This window comes from Ranitomeya variabilis, chromosome 2 (assembly GCF_051348905.1).
Source record: "Ranitomeya variabilis isolate aRanVar5 chromosome 2, aRanVar5.hap1, whole genome shotgun sequence".
Classification (NCBI taxonomy): domain Eukaryota; kingdom Metazoa; phylum Chordata; class Amphibia; order Anura; family Dendrobatidae; genus Ranitomeya; species Ranitomeya variabilis.
Window position 1 is genome coordinate 658,473,995 of NC_135233.1, and position 19,655 is coordinate 658,493,649.

The 19,655-nt window shown below is 41.1% G+C and overlaps 1 protein-coding gene across 8 annotated transcripts in view; it reads right to left on the bottom strand.

The window, feature by feature from the left end:
- SASH1 (SAM and SH3 domain containing 1) overlaps positions 1 to 19,655 on the bottom strand; it is a 1,249,329-nt gene that overhangs the window by 41,327 nt on the left and 1,188,347 nt on the right. For 5 of the 8 annotated variants that reach the window (XM_077289190.1, XM_077289189.1, XM_077289192.1 and 2 more), the window contains 4 exons: positions 14,561 to 14,693; positions 12,424 to 13,238; positions 6,242 to 6,313; positions 782 to 925 (listed from right to left, as the gene is read on the bottom strand). In XM_077289190.1, the coding sequence (XP_077145305.1) occupies positions 782 to 925; positions 6,242 to 6,313; positions 12,424 to 13,238; positions 14,561 to 14,693 (1,164 nt within the window). The remainder of the gene's footprint in view (positions 1 to 781; positions 926 to 6,241; positions 6,314 to 12,423; positions 13,239 to 14,560; positions 14,694 to 19,655) is intronic. The other 3 variants (XM_077289193.1, XM_077289194.1, XM_077289195.1) reach the window with 2 other exon arrangements.

The window sequence follows — 19,655 nt, forward strand, 5'->3', positions numbered from 1 at the left end:
CCACAGATTACCAGTGGATCTACAGCAAAATGTTCCACACTAAGGGCCCGATTCATTATTATTTTGATTAATTTTGTACAAAAAACACTAGTGAATATCACAAAAGCGTTAAAAAAAATTAAAAAGGAACTTCAAAAGATCCACAAATTATGAATTGGACCATTACATTTTAAAGTCTAGAATATGTGTATTCACCTCTCCCGGCACTCGTATGGTAATAGCAGCCTGGTCTCCTGCTAATCTATGAATCTAAAAAATAAAAAAAGCCTCCAGGTAAATGTGAAGGTCCTACTAGATTTTAATTAATAATACCTGTTACCAGCATTAGGGCCTCTTACAACCAAGCCAGACGATTCCAGCGAATATTCATTAGTTTTTCTCTAAAATCCTTTGGAGACATTAGCTTGGTGGCCCTTAGTAGTAGGATAGTAATGCATATCAATGTGTGTCTGAGTGGAACGTAGTCTTGGGACCCCATGTAACCTTGGCTGGAGTCCAGGCTGCTGTGCTATGGTCCCCACATGCCCTGGCCAGCTCCGAGATGTATCCAGCATTTCTCACTCCGGACACCAATGTTAGCACCTGACTATTACCAGTACCAGTTTCTCAGCCCCCTTTAGCATGGTCCCTAGAGAGGCTGGAGGCTATGCATACATACATATGTGGAAGCCTGTTCTGTAACACAGCTGGGATCCAGGACAGGACACATTGTTTCTGCTTTCTGAAGCAGCTTAACTTCAATAAACAATTTGTGGGAAAGGAATGTAAATTTCCTACTGACCTGCTCTGACACCGAACTTGTGTATTTCTTGGACATCCTTTTCCTCATGGTTTCCTTGACAGACTTGACTTTTTTACCAAGTGAGATCCTCGGCGTGGTGGGGGATTTGATGACTTCTTTGTATATAAACTCGCCATCTTTCTCCTGGAAGAGTAAGTCAGGTCAAGTTCTGCTTTCCAATAGCTACATGTATAAGATGACCAAAAGCCTAGGGCAACTAGTTATTTGTGGAGCCACATGTAAGAGCAAATGATTGCTAGAAACAAAGTCTTTCTTTTAAGGTGTATTCCACAAAATCTTGTATATGCAGGGAGGCATTGAACATTCTTGGTAAAAATATCTTCAAGAGACTGAAAAATTGTATTTGTAAGTAAGATTTGTGAAGCGCTAATACTAAACAGCTTTGGACTTCAGCCTCATTAACAGATCTTGGTCCTCCATATCTATGAAGGTAGAATGAAGTGACATAACGTGTGGGCACCACAAGCTGAGAACCATAGCTACCAGATCTACTACCTAAAGGTGCATTGCCAGCTCACATATTCATGGCATATCCATAGGATATGCTACACATGTTCGATAATGCAGGTCTGCTAGGACGCTGCTAGGACTAACATCTATCTCAAAAATGGGGTCATCACTAAAGCTTTCTTGAGGTAGAAATGCTAAAACACCACACATACCCAGTCATCTTCCGGGCGTCTTTTTAGCTTTCCCATTAACTTGTATTTTAAGCAATGAGTGTCTTCCTAGTGGATCAAGCCTTGCAATATTATCATGCTACTGATTTTAAACACTTGGCATCTTTTGGAAGCCATATGCATATAAAAGAAGATGAAAGCACGAACAGCAAGACGTTTTCACACATAAATATATTCCTTTGAGCATTTTTTAGCATTTTTTTTGTTTTCAAAGCTAATGAAAAAAAGAAAACATTGAAAAAAAAACTCAGTATGAACACTACCCTAGGCTATGCTCACACTGAGTTTTTTCAGGCGTTTATTATGCAGAAACTCTCCTAAATCCTCCTCAAAAACTATACAAATTTTTCACTTCGCTTTTCATTTGCTTTTTTTTACTGAAGAGATTTTGAAAAACGCCTAGTGGGAAGAAAGTGCATGTCACTTCTTTGATGCAGTTCCTGATGGAAACCTGTCCCAACTAAGAACAAAAGATTGCAAAAGCTCTTCCAAAACTGTGAAAAACAGCTTCGATAAAAGAAGAACTCCTTCAAAACCTCACCAGAAAAGGAGTTTTTGGAATTGGTTTCTGCTTGAAAACTTGCAACTTTTGGGAACATGCCCCAATACTGGTGCTACATGGTGACATCTTGCGTGATGAAAAAAGGAAAAAGTAATGCCAGCTCACCATAGAAGTCCAGAGTGCACGGAACCACAAACCTACCACTCGTGCTTGAAATGTGGCAAAAAGTAGGAATTGTTCCAGCTTCTGGTAAGAATTAAATAGACCAATTTTCATTTAATTGAAGTTAAAGAGTCCAAGGCAGGATGTGTTTCGAACATGGGTGTTCTTTGTCAAAGCTTTGACAAAGGACTACCACGTTCGAAAAGTGTCGCTTATTGGCCATTCTGCCTTGGACTTTTTAACTTCAATGAAATAAAAATTGGTCTATTTGACTTTTACCAGAAGCTGGAACAATTCCTACTTTTTTCGACATCTTGCGTGTCAGCAACTCTCAGACTAGTCACGTGGCCAAAAACATTAGTGCAACTTGTCTACGACCCGCTCAAAAAATGGCCACGTCAAAGATAAGTCCAGCAAGACACAGTTGCATGTGATCTGGATTGAAATCTATACGAGTCACTTGCGAACAGTTATAGAAAATGCAACACATTTTGGAAACATTTTCAACTTTGTCAATGCGACACCAAAGGAAATCATAGGATGCGATGTTGCAAAGCGACATGTTGCAGTGTAGCTTTAGCCTTAGGGCGCAATGCAAGAACTGGATGGTGGGCCTCCTGACCCAAGCGTGACATATCTATACAGCTGTCATGTTTGGTCAGGAGAGTCGTGGCCAGTCCATGCATTGCAGTCTGATCTCAGTCCTATTTATATGTCCATATAACTCGCCCTTAGGCTGGCCTCACACTAGCGAGTTTTACGGACGTATGAGCGCATAAACTACGTCCGTAAAATTCGCATTATACACGGCCCAATGAATCTCTATGGCCCAGCTCATATCTGCCGTATATTACGCATCCGTAATATACGGTCTTGTACGGCCGTAGAAAATCGCAGCATGCTGCGTTTGTCACCGTATTGCGCAAAAAAATCGCCAATGAAAGTCTACGGGGGCGAGAAAAATACGGATTCCACACGGACCAGCAGTGTGACTTGCGAGAAATACGCAGCGGTGTTAGTGAAAAGCCGGTAATTCAATTGCCGACTTTTCATTTCTCCTTCACAAACCCGACATGATATGAGACATGGTTTACATATAGTAAACCATCTCATATCCCCTTTTTTTTTGCATATTCCACACTACTAATGTTAGTAGTGTGTATGTGCAAAATTTGGGTGCTGTAGCTGCTAAAATAAAGGGTTAAATGGCGGAAAAAATTGGCGTGGGCTCCCGCGCAATTTTCTCCGCCAGAGTGGTAAAGCCAGTGATTGAGGGCAGATATTAATAGCCTAGAGAGGGTCCATGGTTATTGGCCCCCCTGGCTACAAACATCTGCCCCCAGCCACCCCAGAAAAGGCACATCTGGAAGATGCGCCAATTCTGGCACTTGGCCACTCTCTTCCCACTCCCGTGTAGCGGTGGGATATGGGGTAATGAAGGGTTAATGTCACCTTGCTATTGTAAGGTGACATTAAGCCAGATTAATAATGGAGAGGCGTCAATTATGTCACCTATCCATTATTAATCCAATGGTATGAAAGGGTTAAAAAACACAAACACACACACACATTATTAAAATGTATTTTAATGAAATAAACACACAGGTTGTTTTAATATTTTATTGCTCTCTCAATCCACCTGAAGACCCTCGCTTGGCAAAATAATAAACCAACAATATACATACCTTCTGATGAACTGTCACGTCCCACGAAGTAAATCCATCTGAAGGGGTTACATTATTTACAGGCAGGAGCTGTGCTAAAGCACTCGCTCGTGCCTGTAAACCCCGGGTGCTGAAAGGAAAGCTGGGTGATCTGTACTTACATTGAGTCACGGTGAGGCGCCCTCTGCTGGATGAACTCATGAACTGGAGCCTTGGAAAAGTTCCCACGCTCGAGTTCATATGAGTTCATCCAGCAGAGGATTTTTCCAATCTTCTACTGTCCAATTTCGATGAGCTTGTACAAATTGTAGCCTCAGTTTCCTGTTCTTAGCTGAAAGGAGTGGTACCCGGTGTGGTCTTCTGCTGCTACCTCAAAGTTCGACGCACTGTGCATTCAGAGATGCTCTTAGGCCTACCTTGGTTGTAAAGGGTGGCGATTTGAGTCACTGTTGCCTTTCTATCAGCTCGAACCAGTCTGCCCATTCTCCTCTGACCTCTGGCATCAACAAGGCATTTCCGCCCACAGAACTGCCGCTCACTGGATTTTTTTTCTTTTTCGGACCATTCTCTGTAAACCCTAGAGATGGTTGTGCGTGAAAATCCCAGTAGATCAGCAGTTTCTGAAATACTCAGACCAGCCCTTCTGGCACCAACAACCATGCCACGTTCAAAGGCACTCAAATCACCTTTCTTCCCCATACTGATGCTCGGTTTGAACTGCAGGAGATTGTCTTGACCATGTCTACATGCCTAAATGCACTGAGTTGCCGCCATGTGATTGGCTGATTAGAAATTAAGTGTTAACAAGAAGTTGGACAGGTGTACCTAATAAAGTGGCCAGTGAGTGTATATGTGTCTCAATTATATATATATATATATATATATATATATATATATATATATATATATATATATACTGTATATATGTTTTAACGAACATTTGAGCACATAAATCCATTAGATGTCGGTTTTGCAAGCCTGCGAGAAAATATCGCAGTACGGATGCCATACGGATTACATACGGAGGGATGCCATGCGCAAAATACGCTGCCACACCCTGCCTACGGATGACATACGGACCACTATTTTGGGGACTTTTCTGCATATTACGGCCGTAAAAAACGGACCGTATTTACATACGCTGAGTGTGAGGCCGGCCTTAAAGTGAAGTTTCTTCTCTAGCAGCTCTCTAACTTCTATCTTTTACCTGAATATTGATGAGTGAGCCCTCCCGGTGGTCCCGGAAAGGCAACTGCAGAGGATTTGTGAAGGTGCGCTACACTATCACCAAAATTGCCACAGATCTATGTTTAAGAAATGCCATATCACAAGTGTTTTCTAGCCTAGCTATTGGTAGATTTGCTACTATGGCTTTGGAATAAATTAGTTTTTTTAGCACAAAAGAAAATTTGCTACAATTTCCAGCAGCCAATTTCATCTGATTGGCTACTGAATGTACTATGTTTATCCACTTAAAAAGCCAAATAAAATCTGTCAGCCTGCTTGTTGGCAGTGTGCAAATAAAAAGTTTTCTACACTGCACTAAACTTTACGTGTTTAATCAAACACAGAACTTCAGCTGAGTGATGGCAGTGAGAATTCCTATAGAAGCCTAGCTGCCAGACCGCTAGCAATGTGACTTTTCTGGCAAGGCTAGTGAATGGGTAATAAAAGTCTTGTGACAGAGTCCCTTTAAAAATAAATATTATGGGTCTTCATGCGTAAACACTGATCTGAGAATGTGTCAGTATTGCAACCAATCACAGTTCAGATTTTATTTGAAAGCCATGATCTTATTAGCTACTGACTATTTTTGGAATAGTTTTTATACACAATGAGGTCAAGTAACTGAAAATAGTCCTGGAGAGGGCAGTAAAATGTAATTTTAAAGGAAATCTGTCAGCAGGTTTCTGCTACCCTATCTGAGAGCAGAGAGACCCTAATTCCAGTGATGTGATACTCACTGAGCTGGTTACTGTCATTTTGAAAAAAATCTGTGTTTTTTTCCGACGCAGATGTACCAATTATGTGAATGATGAGCCCCGAGTAACCCCACCCTCACCACTGATTGGCAGATTCTACCTATGCACAGAAATCCGCCAATCTGTGGGGTTATACAGAGCTCATGAATATACTTGACTACATGGCAGCAGGTTTACTAGTCCTCTAATGATAATCTCCTGCTGATAAAACTGTGATTTCATCAAAACTACACTAAGCAGCCCAGTAAGTGAAACATTACTGGAATCAGGGTCTGTCTCTACATTAGGTTGCTCTCAGATTAGCTGGCAAAAACCTGATTATAGATTCCCTTTAAAGAAGCAGTAAAAGCCTTTTTTTATTAAGTGTCAATTATATAATGTATATCTACACAAGATTCAGATAACATATGTTATCAGACACTGGTCTAGAAGAAGCCCCATGAACTCACCAGGGGGTCCGCATTATTTCCAACATGCAGGGAGCGATTGTTTAGGTCAAATCCGCCAAAGCTGCAGGTCCTCTGTGAATGACATAGAATAGAAGGGAGCAGATAGCAAGAGAAAGATGGGATAAAGAAGAATACAATTATTCAGAGAATGAACGTCATCCAGCACAAAACATATGCAGCAATGGAAACCAGGAAAATAAAACATTGAAGTATTTGATGTTACACCACAGTGATTCATGCTCACAAAATGAGGTCTGTGTGGATCACACGCTGTATAAGAAGTTGTTTGTCTAGGATATTTGGTTTGGAGGCACAGAAACCACTTAATACATTGCTGGTTGAGGCGCCATTATTTGTAGACTTCATCAAAGTCTTTACAGACATCTCTCAGCCCTCTGATGGATGTGCTAATGTATGTTAACCATATGGCTGGCTCATTGTTCACAAAGACCCCTGCCTGATCTGCTCCCCCCACTTCTTTATCTGTTCCAGTATGTTACATGGGTGCATGGCATACACTATTCTAAAAGGGACTGAACAATAGTGGGAAATATCTGAATATACATAATATCACTATATACTATACACAAAATCAATCATCATCAGGTAAAAAGGTCAAACATAAAAGTAAAAAATGTCAGCTTATCCCTGCCACATAAAGAAACGTTATTTACACAGAGGTAGACAATAACGATCCTAAAGAAAAGGAGAAAAGGCAAAGAAAACACCTTAAGGGCCCCTTCACACTGTGCAATCAAAGTCTGAACGAGCGTTCGATTTGTGACGTTTATCCGTCCTCGTTCCGAGGTTGCAAAGTGTGACATGGCGTTACGATTTGCGACGCAGCCCAGCATCGTACGATGTGAAAGAAAGAGCAGAACTTTCTTTCGTCGTAAGGGCCCCTTCACACTGGTCGATTCTGCTACGATTACGACGCATTTGCGTCATATTCGACATCGCAGTACGAGCTCGTAGCCAGCGGTCACACTCTACGATGTTAACGCTTTTTCTGACGTAGTTGCGATGTGAACGTCACGCGTCGCAATCGTACGCTACCCTTCACACCGCCATAGTCCTACGACTCCGAGCGTGACGTATTACCAGCATGGGCGTGCTAAAACGTCACGCCCAATCAGGAGACAGGTATGCGGAAGCCCAACCCACGTAGTCGCATTACGAGCTCGTATGACCGCCGTCACATACTACGATTTCGACCGCCACAGCGAGACATTTACGACGAAAGAAAGTTCTGCTCTTTCTTTCACATCGTACGATGCTGGGCTGCGTCGCAAATCGTAACGCCATGTCACACTTTGCAACCTCGGAACGAGGACGGATAAACGTCACAAATCGAACGCTCGTTCAGACTTTGATTGCACAGTGTGAAGGGGCCCTAAATGTCTCGCTGTGGCGGTCGAAATCGTAGTATGTGACGGCGGTCATACGAGCTCGTAATGCGACTACGTGGGTTGGGCTTCCGCATACCTGTCTCCTGATTGGGCGTGACGTTTTAGCACGCCCATGCTGGTAATACGTCACGCTCGGAGTCGTAGGACTATGGCGGTGTGAAGGGTAGCGTACGATTGCGACGCGTGACGTTCACATCGCAACTACGTCAGAAAAAGCGTTAACATCGTAGAGTGTGACCGCTGGCTACGAGCTCGTACTGCGATGTCGAATATGACGCAAATGCGTCGTAATCGTAGCAGAATCGACCAGTGTGAAGGGGCCCTAACTCACACAAAAAAAAGAAAGAAAAAAATACTTAAAAGTGGGTATAGCCCACAGTAATTTTTCTGATGCAGCTGCCCTTTTTCTAAAGCTGGCCACACGCATGACATGACATACATGTGACGGCACACACTGCTAATCTAAGGGACTATTTGTTGGCGGATATTAATAATATTTTTTATCTCAAGATATGCAGCCAAAGAGGTGTCAATGCTCTATTAAAGTAGCAACAGGATAAGTTGCCCTTGATCATGTATGAATATGGTGAAAGCTCTGGACTAAACAATCACTGAGCGAGCAGCGGTCCAAGTCTACGGCCCGTATGAGGCAGATTGGAAATAAAGCTTGGTTGGTTACTGAAGAAGATCCTGTAGATTAGTTTGCACTAAGTTTTCTAAATATCCATCTTGCATAAGGATTCATTCGCATGTTGGATTTCTTGCGGACGAGAAAACGGCTCGATTATTTAGATCAGTGTGGTCAGAGTGACTTTTTCTCATACGAGGAGAAAAAAAAAAGTTTCTCCACCTTCTCATACGTGAGTGCGGTTCGTTTATTTCACAGAATTGCATTGTCGACTTTGATCCAACCCTCAGATCAAAATCAGATATATCTTCACAGACATGTGAATGGGCCCATAGACTATCACATGTACAAGTAAGTACATAAGTGAAGTGTTCTATCTCATGCTTATTGCCTTCACATGAAGAATTACTTTAAGGTAGACTGCTCCATGTACCTGTAGGTGATCAGCAAATGATCAAAAGAGTAACCAAGTTTATTTTTATTTTCACCATTTCAATAATAAATGTACCAAGAAATGATAAATGTACCAAGGATTTGTGTATGTGTATTGTCTTTTTCTACATTTCCAAAGCTTAGTCCATTCATTTTTTTCCCTAAAGGCTGTCCCCAAACATATTATTTTTTCTTGTCTCAGAAATAACAGCGCCTTTCTTCTTTTATGTAACCATAAGATGTTCCGGGAACACTGTAATCAACTTATTCCCATGTATGACAACAGTATTCTTGATATACATGACTACAACATGAAGATATGTGTTCTCATCCCAACAGAACAAGCAATCATGTACAGAAAGCTATTTTTTCCAAAGATCTGGCTATCCCAATGCTAGACGTAAGTCAGGAGATATGCGATCTTAATTCACATGACCCGCTTTACACTTTGTATACAAATAGATCATTGCATAAGATCATTGCTCTGCAAATGAAAGTTAGCCATAGCAATATAGCTTGATGGATCCCAAACCCCTCCATGTAACTGTATCCTTATACACGTTCTATAGTTAAACTCACTTTTTGTGGATATGGTTGGGTTATGTTCATAAAATGATGCCAAATGTTCACTTATACAGCGGAAAATATACACTGAAAAAGTCAATGGGCTACTGTGGGCTTCATGCTAAAATAAAGTGTCCCTTTGTCAAATATTTGTGCAGAATATGCTTTGCATACCTTTTTCTCCTTTGTATTAAAAAGCATAGATGACTAGGCTTAATAATGAAAGGCGATTATGATTGGATCTTAGTAATTAGAATTAGACCCCTGTTCCATGTTTGCTGGGCATCACACTGTCATCATAACTATACGGCCTGGTGGTCAGTTACAAAGTGAGATTAGACATGACTATATCCTTAGAGGGACATAATTCCTTTCCATGTCCCTTCTCTATACTCCATTCAGTACCAATTCTGCCATAAAAAAGAGAATCTGTCAGCTTTGTATGCAGCCGTATATAAGGAATAGCATCTTACAGCCAAAATCAAAGGTGCAAAAAAAATACATTAATTACATAGTAATGCTTGCAATATTTTAATGAGAAGAGCGCATCCCTGCCGCACACCTTATCAAACAGTCCTAGCGAGAGGCAGGTAAATCTGCTCCAGGGCACCTTCAGACGTTCTTACAATTGGGTCTGAGATCACACCACAATGCACAGACTGACTGCAGGTCTCCCGACCCTAGCGTGACAGTCTCATATGTTTCTATGAAGCTGTCACGGTAAATCAGGAGAGCCGCGGCCAGTCTGTGCATTGCGATCAGATCGTAGACCGATTTGAACAGACGTCTGAATGCGCCCTAAAGCTGACACTATAGGTAATATGTGACCAACTGGTTGATAGAAAAATGCTGCCAACTGAAAAAACTGGTTGTTAAACTGTGTATTTCCTCCCAACCTGACACAAGAAAGGGGAAAATTAAGCAGAGAAAGTTATTTATGGATGTATGAATGAGTGTACCGAGCACTAACGCAACACACGTAACCATAATTCTAAAGTAACGAAATCCAGATTAATATTTATTATGGGTACTTGTATGACCAACAGCCGATATCATTATGGTCATTTTTAATTCTACATCGTATACCATTTTTTCACGTAGCCAATTGGTGCAGATTTGAGTTTTGTAGACAGTGTAAACTTAAATTGGTTTTTCCATGAATAATCGTTTTAGCCCATAGGCTTCCAAAACTTAAAAATATCTTATCTCCGATCCCTGGTTTTGATAACAGTTTACAGAGGTGATGTCACATCTACATCGTGTGTGACCGCTGCAGCCAACCACTGAGCTCAGTGGTTGTGCTGTCTGCATTGACAGACAGCTGAATTTTATCTCAGCGACTTACGATAATTCAATTAACAGGTGTATCGTAACATTGGCTAGTCTAAGTTTAAACCACCTGTTAATTGGCTTACTACGTGCCAGAAATTTGCTCCAAAATTTTGGGCACATTTTCTGGTGCACAGCATCGCACATACAACCACAATTTCCCTAGAGGCTATGCCCATTTATCAACGCATGCATTGCCCCTCATTTCTTATGTATGACAGTTAGAATTCTGAAGCACTTAAGTTACTAAATCTCCCCCATTATATCCAATTATATATGATATTATCTATCCATAGTGTCCCTATTCATCCCAACACACATGCCCCTTTCAATTTTTGCCTTTTCCTGTAAACTATGTGTCGCTTCCTATATCTCTTCTTTGTTAAATGTAGCTATTTGCACAGGAAACGGACAATTTACTGGCCTTTTGTCCAAGTAAGCAAAAAAACAAGACCCTTCAGCCCTCTCTTCAACACTAGAGACATTTCTGTGAAAAGAAAACATAGGAGGCAGCTGGAGGAAGCAGAGAAGAAGCCAGGTTTTAAAAAACAAAGGACTGTAACCACACTAGGGAGATAAACAGATTTTGTAGCTACTTTATATAATGGGGGGGGGCTTTGTTGGAAGTTTCAGCTGGTAAGTCAGTGAAGTATGGATCCCAAGTAAAACAAAAAGAAACAAGTCCTTGGCTCAAAAATGGTCAATTAAAAAAAGAGATCTTTGATAAACGACATGAGAACAGAAAAAAGGAAGACGATATTCTGCTTCTTCCATATCCTTAAAGCTTTTTGTTATTCCTCATTACAATGTAAAAATTATATACCAAAGCCTCAGAAATACCGCAAGATACAATGAAACTGATCAGGCCAGACGGAAACCTACTCAAATGTCAGGACATTGACACGATGGCTTATTGTAACCTATAGATCCCTAACAATCCTAAAGGTAGAGCCAGAATAAAAGAGGGTCCAATGCTGACGCTTCTTGCACATGAAACAGTTAATGGAATGATCTGTGGCGACATGCAATCAGAAGAATCTTTGGAAAATAATAGGTATATGACATGCACACAACCGTCTGCATGCTCCGTAGTCTGAAAACAAAATGGCACACGGGATGACCACTTCCACAACATGTGAACCCTCTCCATGCCCCAGAGATTGCAGTCAGCGATGCGTTTCATTCTGATAAGTGTGAGACTCCCTGCTTACACAGGTTGGGGATAGAGAAAATTGAGCAATTGTATTGAATGTATAAATGGTTTTACCTTATGCTGAGTAGATGTCTTATGGGATATTTGTGAAGCCGTAAGATGCAGAATGGCATAGTAATTGCCAGTAGGAGTATGTGAAAACCAGTGCAGAATAATGAAATCTTTCTACAAATGGCAGAGTCACTGCGCGCCTTGAGGCATCTTTCCATGAGATAAGATTTGTCAGGCCTGTTTACGGTTGTGTAATTAGACATAGCTCTATAACCAAAATGTGAGAACACAAAGAACTGGCACATTTTTCTGCAGTACAGAAACCTAGATTATTCTACACTTGGCCACTAAGAGACTATTTTTTATATACAGGCATATTATGTAAAACAACAATGTCTATGCAGGGGACTCTATCCACACTTACAAAATGTTCAAAGTTCATTAAGTATTTGGAAATAAATGTTAGAGGCTAAGCTTTCTTTTGGCATGTATCTGAAGTGGAAAAATGTGCACATCTAAAGTTAAGATCATACGTGGGAAGGGTTATGTAAAGTCATCGCTGACTGCAGCTCAGTAGGAGATGGAAGGCAAACACCAAGGGAACATTCAGACTCACAGACTTTTGATGGATTCTTAAGAGAACCCGTTTAGTACAACGGTCCACAGTGGATGCCCATTTCCTCTCCGCTTCTTCCTCTTCTTCCAGTAAGCACCGTTTCTCAGCCTTGCTAAGGGTTCGGTCACTGACAGGTCGGACAAGATGAGTCAAGTTCAAATGACTGTACAAGCTTTTCTCAACCACATAGGTGATGTTGAATTCGCTGACTGTGCGGCCCCTTGGCCTTCTGTTTGGAAAGACACTGCTGCCTCCTTTAGTCCGTTGGCGGAATATTTGCTGATCGCAGACTGGAGAAGATGTTCCTTTCCTAGAAGGTCGCTGGCTGAGAAAAGCTCTAGCACATGAGTAATTAGAGTCAAGTTTCTTCAATCTTATCTGCTTCCTGATATTTTGCACCTCTTCCAGAGAAACCAAAAGATGATGTTTGTGCCTGTTTCTATCATAAAAGCAAACACTTTCTGTACTACTTACCCCATGGCTCAAGGAGCCAAGGCTTTTCCTTAATTCTCGTTCTGTCATGGAACGGGAAACCTTTTGGGATTTGTCATCTTCAGGATACGAAAAAAAGGTTCCAATTTTCTTGGGGGGCTTGATAAGCCCTCGACCTTCTGTTTTACTCAGTGTCTTTACTAGTTTTCTGTTAACGCTCATTGTGTCAAAGTTTCCAGATGAAGGAGATGTAGAAAGTGGGAAATCTTCTGGATGGGTTTTCTCTAATAATTTATCTTTAAATTGTGTCTTCTTATGGACTCCAGAATATAGTGCTGATTTATCATCTACCACAGGAGTGCTGTGAACTGCATCTTCTAGACCTGTGGAACAAGATATCAAATTAGTAAACCACCAATATTCATAAATGTCACAATACTAAGTGAACTTTTGCAATTTGGTGCCAAGCTTGCATGATCATAGCTTAAAAAAACGCCCTTTCTATTATGAATTAATTAATTCATAATAGAAATAATAGCTAAGGCATTGCCAGACGTTTAAAGAATGTGGGAGGTCACTCTGCCAAAGAGAGCCTAAAGAATCTTGAGCTAAAGCAGATGACATTTCAGAAAGGAAAAAGTTCTAATTATTTGAATTGGAAGCTACATAAAAAGCAGGATCATTTCAAAGCAGGCTGCACCAAATAGCTCATATTTAAAAAATAATTTCATAGATTTCATAACTAGAATGACTATCCTGTGCTTTCTTGTATGGGGTGCCATATACAATGGATAATGGAGTTATTTAGATTTCTGATTGGCAAAAATTATAGCAACAAATTCTTAAAAGTAGGACGCAGTCAGACGACCATATAAATCAGACTGAGATTGGACTACAGTACTGGAACTGTCCACCCGATCCAAGAGGGAAAGCTGCATAGAAATATATGCAACTGTCATGCTCGGGTCGGAAGAGCCGCCAGCCAGTCCGTGCATTGCAGTCCAATCTCAGTCCGATTTATGCGTCTGTCTGACTACATTGTGAGACAAAGTAGGTGATCTTTCCATCAATACTGGCAGGCAGAAGCAAGAGGCTATGGGGCAGGCTCACCAAAATTTTTATGCCAGAACAGCGCAGTAAAAGCTTTGAAAAGTTGCAAAATGTTTGTGCAATGTGGAGTTGCACAAAAAAATTTGCGATTTTTGCCATTTTTATGTAAGCTTTGCCAAACTGGGTTGAACAAGTGAGGAACTGGAGAAGGATGAGAGTGTCCATGCCCGCTTGTCCAATTAATCAAAAGTGCTGGCGCTTTTTATGGGAGAAATGCTACTCCAGTCTCTGGCGAGAGTGGCACTCCTGGTGCGGCACATTCCACTTAGAAGATGCGCCAAATACATTAAGTGGTGTGCGTATCTTAATAAAATTGGTGCCAGCAAGACTGGTGTAGCACAAATTAATTGTCATCCATAAATGCGCAAGAAGGCAACGTGAGGGCCTTAAACAGGTAAAAGAACCAAAGTAAGTTCGGTATTTCTTGACTGTAATATAGCACATCTGGGCTATAAGAAAATACATTTTGGGGAAGCAGAAGTGGCATGAAAGCCAATGAGTAATGGTCACAGTTCCCAAGATTGTAGGATTAGTTCTAATACTACCCTGCTACATAATGGAGCATTAAGGATGATGCTTCTCCTGTCATATTTACCTTCTGTATTTGGCTTTTTCATTTCTTCAGCTCTAATAAGTTTCTTCCTCACTCTTCGAGTAGAGTTCACAAGTTTGTGCAGTCTCTTAAATTTTACTGACTCCTCAGACTCATCTTCAGACTGTTCTCTCGACTAGTGGAGAAGGAAAATAGACACACACATAGATAGAGGGCTACAGGGTAGTGGAATTCAGAAAATCAACATATCTATTTCTAATAATGTACTTATTCTACAAAGAGCAAAATAATAACCATCCCAATACAGCAAGTCTCAAAAGCATTAGAATAAAGTTCTGCAAAAAATACGGCAAATCATAGATAATGTCCAAGCCAAGAGAGTATTCACTACTCAATGAGAACATATGAATCACCGGGATATTCATACCAAAAGTAAAGCTGGGAATTCACAGTGAATAGCAATCACTTAGAGATAATAGTCATATCTGTAGAGAATTAGACCAGTATTATCTTTATATAATCTTTTGGTCTATTGAAAAAGCCTTTTCCTTTAAACCAGGACCCCCAACAATCTGAAAGCTATAAGATGTTGACAATAGCAAGGCGCCAAGTTCTCTCTCTTCCGTTATACCTCTTCCTGTGCCATTTGTAAAAAGAAGAGTCCATGCTTCCTGAGTTTAGAGTCTATGTGGTGGGGAAGGGACTAAACCTATAATGACAATAATGCATAGACTACTACTGAAAACCGTAAGTAAACTTGCAACCAGGATTATGAGGATATAGTATAGCGCCATCTCCATATAGAAAGCTAGGCTTCAATAGCCATAGCCTGCAACACTGTGTTCTCAAGACTGAATGGAACTGGTTAATGGGAGGCTGCGAGCCTATCATAATACAGAAGATACTCCCCAACCTCAAGTCACATGTTTATTTATTTCCTTTCCTCTTGCATTTGATCGCATGTGCTGCATCCCAGATGTTCTGTCTCAAGAGTGCCATATAATAAAACAATAACAGAAAAATATGTGTCTTCTCCAGCAGCAGCGACAGCAGATGGATCCAGATGGAACAGAGGAGATCCTGTCCATGATCCAGTGCGTACACAATGCCTTCACCCCACCCCTAGAGGTAGACCAAGTCTGCAAAGACTTACATAGCAATTATGTTGTTCCAGTACACATCAATTCATTACACTGTTTCTTTATGAAGATATATTCTCTTGCAATAAGTGTTTTCTGTTAATTCTTAATACATCCAAGCTGTAATAAGTAAGGTACAAGATTGGCCGCGTCATGCAAAGTCCCTGCACTTCCCACTTGGATGAAATATTGCTCTTCTTCTATACATTAAATAGGTGACTCTATTAATCTGAAATCTCAATTTGTGTCAGAAAGGTAAAAAGTAATTTTATTGGTGTCAGATTCTAATGTATTCTTCTATTTATAACCTATCATGCTATTGCAGAATATGTGTTAGTTACTTATTCCAAGGGTTTTCCCACCTAAGTGAAAAAATGCTTTTTCTACCTGCTTAGTAGGTGGCAAATAGGGCTAAGCTCAGTCTTAAAGAGGATCTAGCACCAGGCCAAATGTGGCCAGGTTTTGCTCTTATTTTAGGATTATAACATGGTCTTTTTTATCCACCATATAGTTGCAGACATATGGGCCTTTTATACTTAGTGTTAATTGTTAAGGTCTTCCAAGGGGGCATGGCTTACAGGATTCTCTGATGGGTGTGTTTCAGGGTTACGCTGTGGGTCACACCCTCTTCGTAAAGACCCTTATAAGTAGTACTAAATAAAAAAGGCCCGTCTCTGAAATTTTATGTCAGAGTTAAAAATATAACAACATTGTTTAAAAACAGTAGTGAGGAAAACTGGGAAAAGGAAGAGTGCATATTTTAAATGTTAAAACAACACAGAAACTAACATGGATCTGCTCACCTGGTGGTGTTGCACCAAAGCAACATGCATCAAACGCATATATCAGCTGCTGCAGGACAGGAGTCCAAACGACTTCAAGAATGAACATATCCAGGTGAAGTGTCACTGGATGCGCTGCAGATAATTATATCCAATTTTATCAGGTTTACACAGTCAATGCGTTTCGAGGTCAGCGCAGGACCTCTTCATCAGGATAAAAAACCTAGTGGATTTTATATTTATTTTAAACTTTTTATAATGTGATGAACTTTGACATTATCATGTGCCTGGTTTGCCATTTTTTTTCTAAAGAAGGACCACATATAAATAAGATCATCTACTACAAGGATCCACTAGGTTTTTGTCCTGATGGAGAGGTCCTGCGCTGGCCTCAAAGTGCATTGACTTTGTAAACCTGATAAAGTTTTCAAGGAAAATATTCATTGGATATAATTATCAGCAGCGCATCCAGTGACACTTCACCCGGATATGTTCATTGTTTAAAAACAGACAGGGAAAAACTTTACCTCACAAAAAAATCAGTTGTGATCCCATGCTGTCGTATCTATATACTCTCTTTTGTATCCTCCCCTGCCCAGGAGCTGTGGTATGATCAGACCATGTCCCTGTACGGTCAGACACAGACATTACACCTTACACAGCAGGGGCACATTTATAAGATTATCTCAGCTGCCACGCTGTGACTATTCGTGATTAGGGAAAGGGGCCCTGAACCGTCCTTAGGACTGAGGCCCTAACTATCTCTGCTCCCAAGGGTACCTCTAAAGGTGAGGAGGTTTGGGCCACCAGCCATACTGTTCTCCTGTTACTCCTAAGCTGGCCCCTCTACCTCCCCCAGAAGGCCTGGGATAGAAATTCTAGTGTACCAACACATAAGACAGACCGGAAAAACAGAAAGCTACAAAGATACAAACACTCACCAAAGGTAGAGAGATATATATGGAAGGATATGAATGCACCAACCTAATGGGAATAGGACAATGAGGAAAGAATACACCCAAAAACAGCACACTACAGTCTCTAGTAGCAACAATGATCTCCAATTCAGCACAGCATCTCCAAGGAGCTAGAAAGCAAAGCTTTCACTGGTAAGGGAGAGAAGGTTTGACCAGATTTTATAGGGAGTGGAAATGATCAGGTCAGGAACAGCTGTGAGATTTAGCTGCAAGTTTCTAACCAACATAGAAAGGGTCATTAACCTCTTCAGCACCAAAGGAAAAAAATCTATTTAATATGAAACACAAACACATCAGCTAAATGGAAGATCTGTGATTTTCTAGCCCCAGATTTCCCAGGAGGACAAGACCCGCTTATGACATCAGCAGAGGGACATTTTATTTAAAACACATCCAATTGTGGAAGTTATTATTCCAAGATATATTGATTAAAATGAAGTTTTGTTTGTGGGAAAACCCCTTTAATGACCAATGTAGAAAACAGTTTTTCATAATTTAATAACAATAAGACAAGTAAATGAGGTCTTTCCACTGAAATGTACCCTTCTACAGGATAATTTTTCGGTTACTCCTAAAAAGGTATGAATAAATTCATAACTAGGATATTACCCCTCAAAACTCACACTGACTGGTCAATGGCAGTGAGTGAGGTGAGACACCCCACTAACTGGTTACATCATGTTATCAATGTATTCATCGATGTAAATACTTTAATGCCCAAAAATGACAAAAGTATTCAATGTGTGATAACACTTCTGGTTAGCCAATAAAAGTATCACTCGTAGACTACTTTTATCATTTTTGGGTGTAAAAGTATATACCGTATATACTCGAGTATAAGCTGACCCGAGTATAAGCCGACCCCCTAATTTTGCAACAAAAAACTGGGAAATCTTATTGACTCGAGTATAAGCCTAGGGTGGAAAATGCAGCAGCTACCGGTAAATGTCAAAAATAAAAATAGATACCAATAAAAGTAAAATTAATTGAGACATCGGTAGGTTAAGTGTTTTTGAATATCCATATTGAATCAGGAGCCCCATATAATGCTCCATACAGTTCATTATAGACCCATAGATGCTCCATATAATGCTCCAAGCAGTTCATTATGGCCCCATAGATGCTCCATATAATGCTCCAAGCAGTTCTTTATGGCCCCCATAGATGCCCCATATAATGCTCCATGCAGTTCATTATGGCCCCATAAGATGCCCCATATAATGCTCCATGCAGTTATGGCCCCATAGATGCCCCATATAATGCTCCATGCAGTTATGACCCCATATAATGCTCCATGCAGTTATGGCCCCATAGATGCTCCATATAATGCTCCATGCATTTATGGCCCCATAGAAGCCCCATATAATGCTCCATGCAGTTATGGTCCCATAGATGCCCCATATAATGCTCCATGCAGTTATGGCCCCAGAGATGCCCCATATAATGCTCCATGCATTTATGGCCCCATAGAAGCCCCATATAATGCTCCATGCAGTTATGGCCCCATAGATGCCCCATATAATGCTCCATGCAGTTATGGCCCCATAGATGCCCCATATAATGCTCCATGCAGTTATGGCCCCATAGACACTCCATATAGCATTGTGCCACATGTAATGCTGCTGCTGCACTAAAAAAAAAAATTACATACTCACCTCTCGTCGCTGCCCGCTGCTCCTCAGCGTCCCGTCTCTCTGCACTGACTGTTCAGGCAGAGGGCGGCGCGCACACTAATTCATCATTGCGCCCTCTGACCTGAACAGTCACAGCAAGAGGACGGGAAGATGGAGCTTCGGTGGAACGAGGGAAGGTAAATATACTCACCTACTCCCGGCACACCTGACGCGGTACCTGCATGTCCCACGGTGTACGGTGCGGCAGCTTCTTCCTGTAGTGAGCGGTCACATGGCACCGCTCATTACAGTAATGAATATGCGGCTACAACCCCTATGGGCGTGGAGTCCATATTCATAACTTTAATGAGCGGTACCACTTGACCGCTGAAGAGGGGAAGAACTTGAAGCTGCCGCACCGAACACTGTGGGACATGCGGGGACCGCATCAGGAGCGCCGGGAGTAGGTGAGTATTTGACAGGCATCGCTCCCCCTCACCCGCCGACCATGACTCGAGTATAAGCCGAGAGGGGCACTTTCAGACCATTTTTTGGGGTTGAAAATCTCAGCTTATACTCGAGTATATACGGTACATTGATTTTTCTGGCTAACACGGTACCACAAT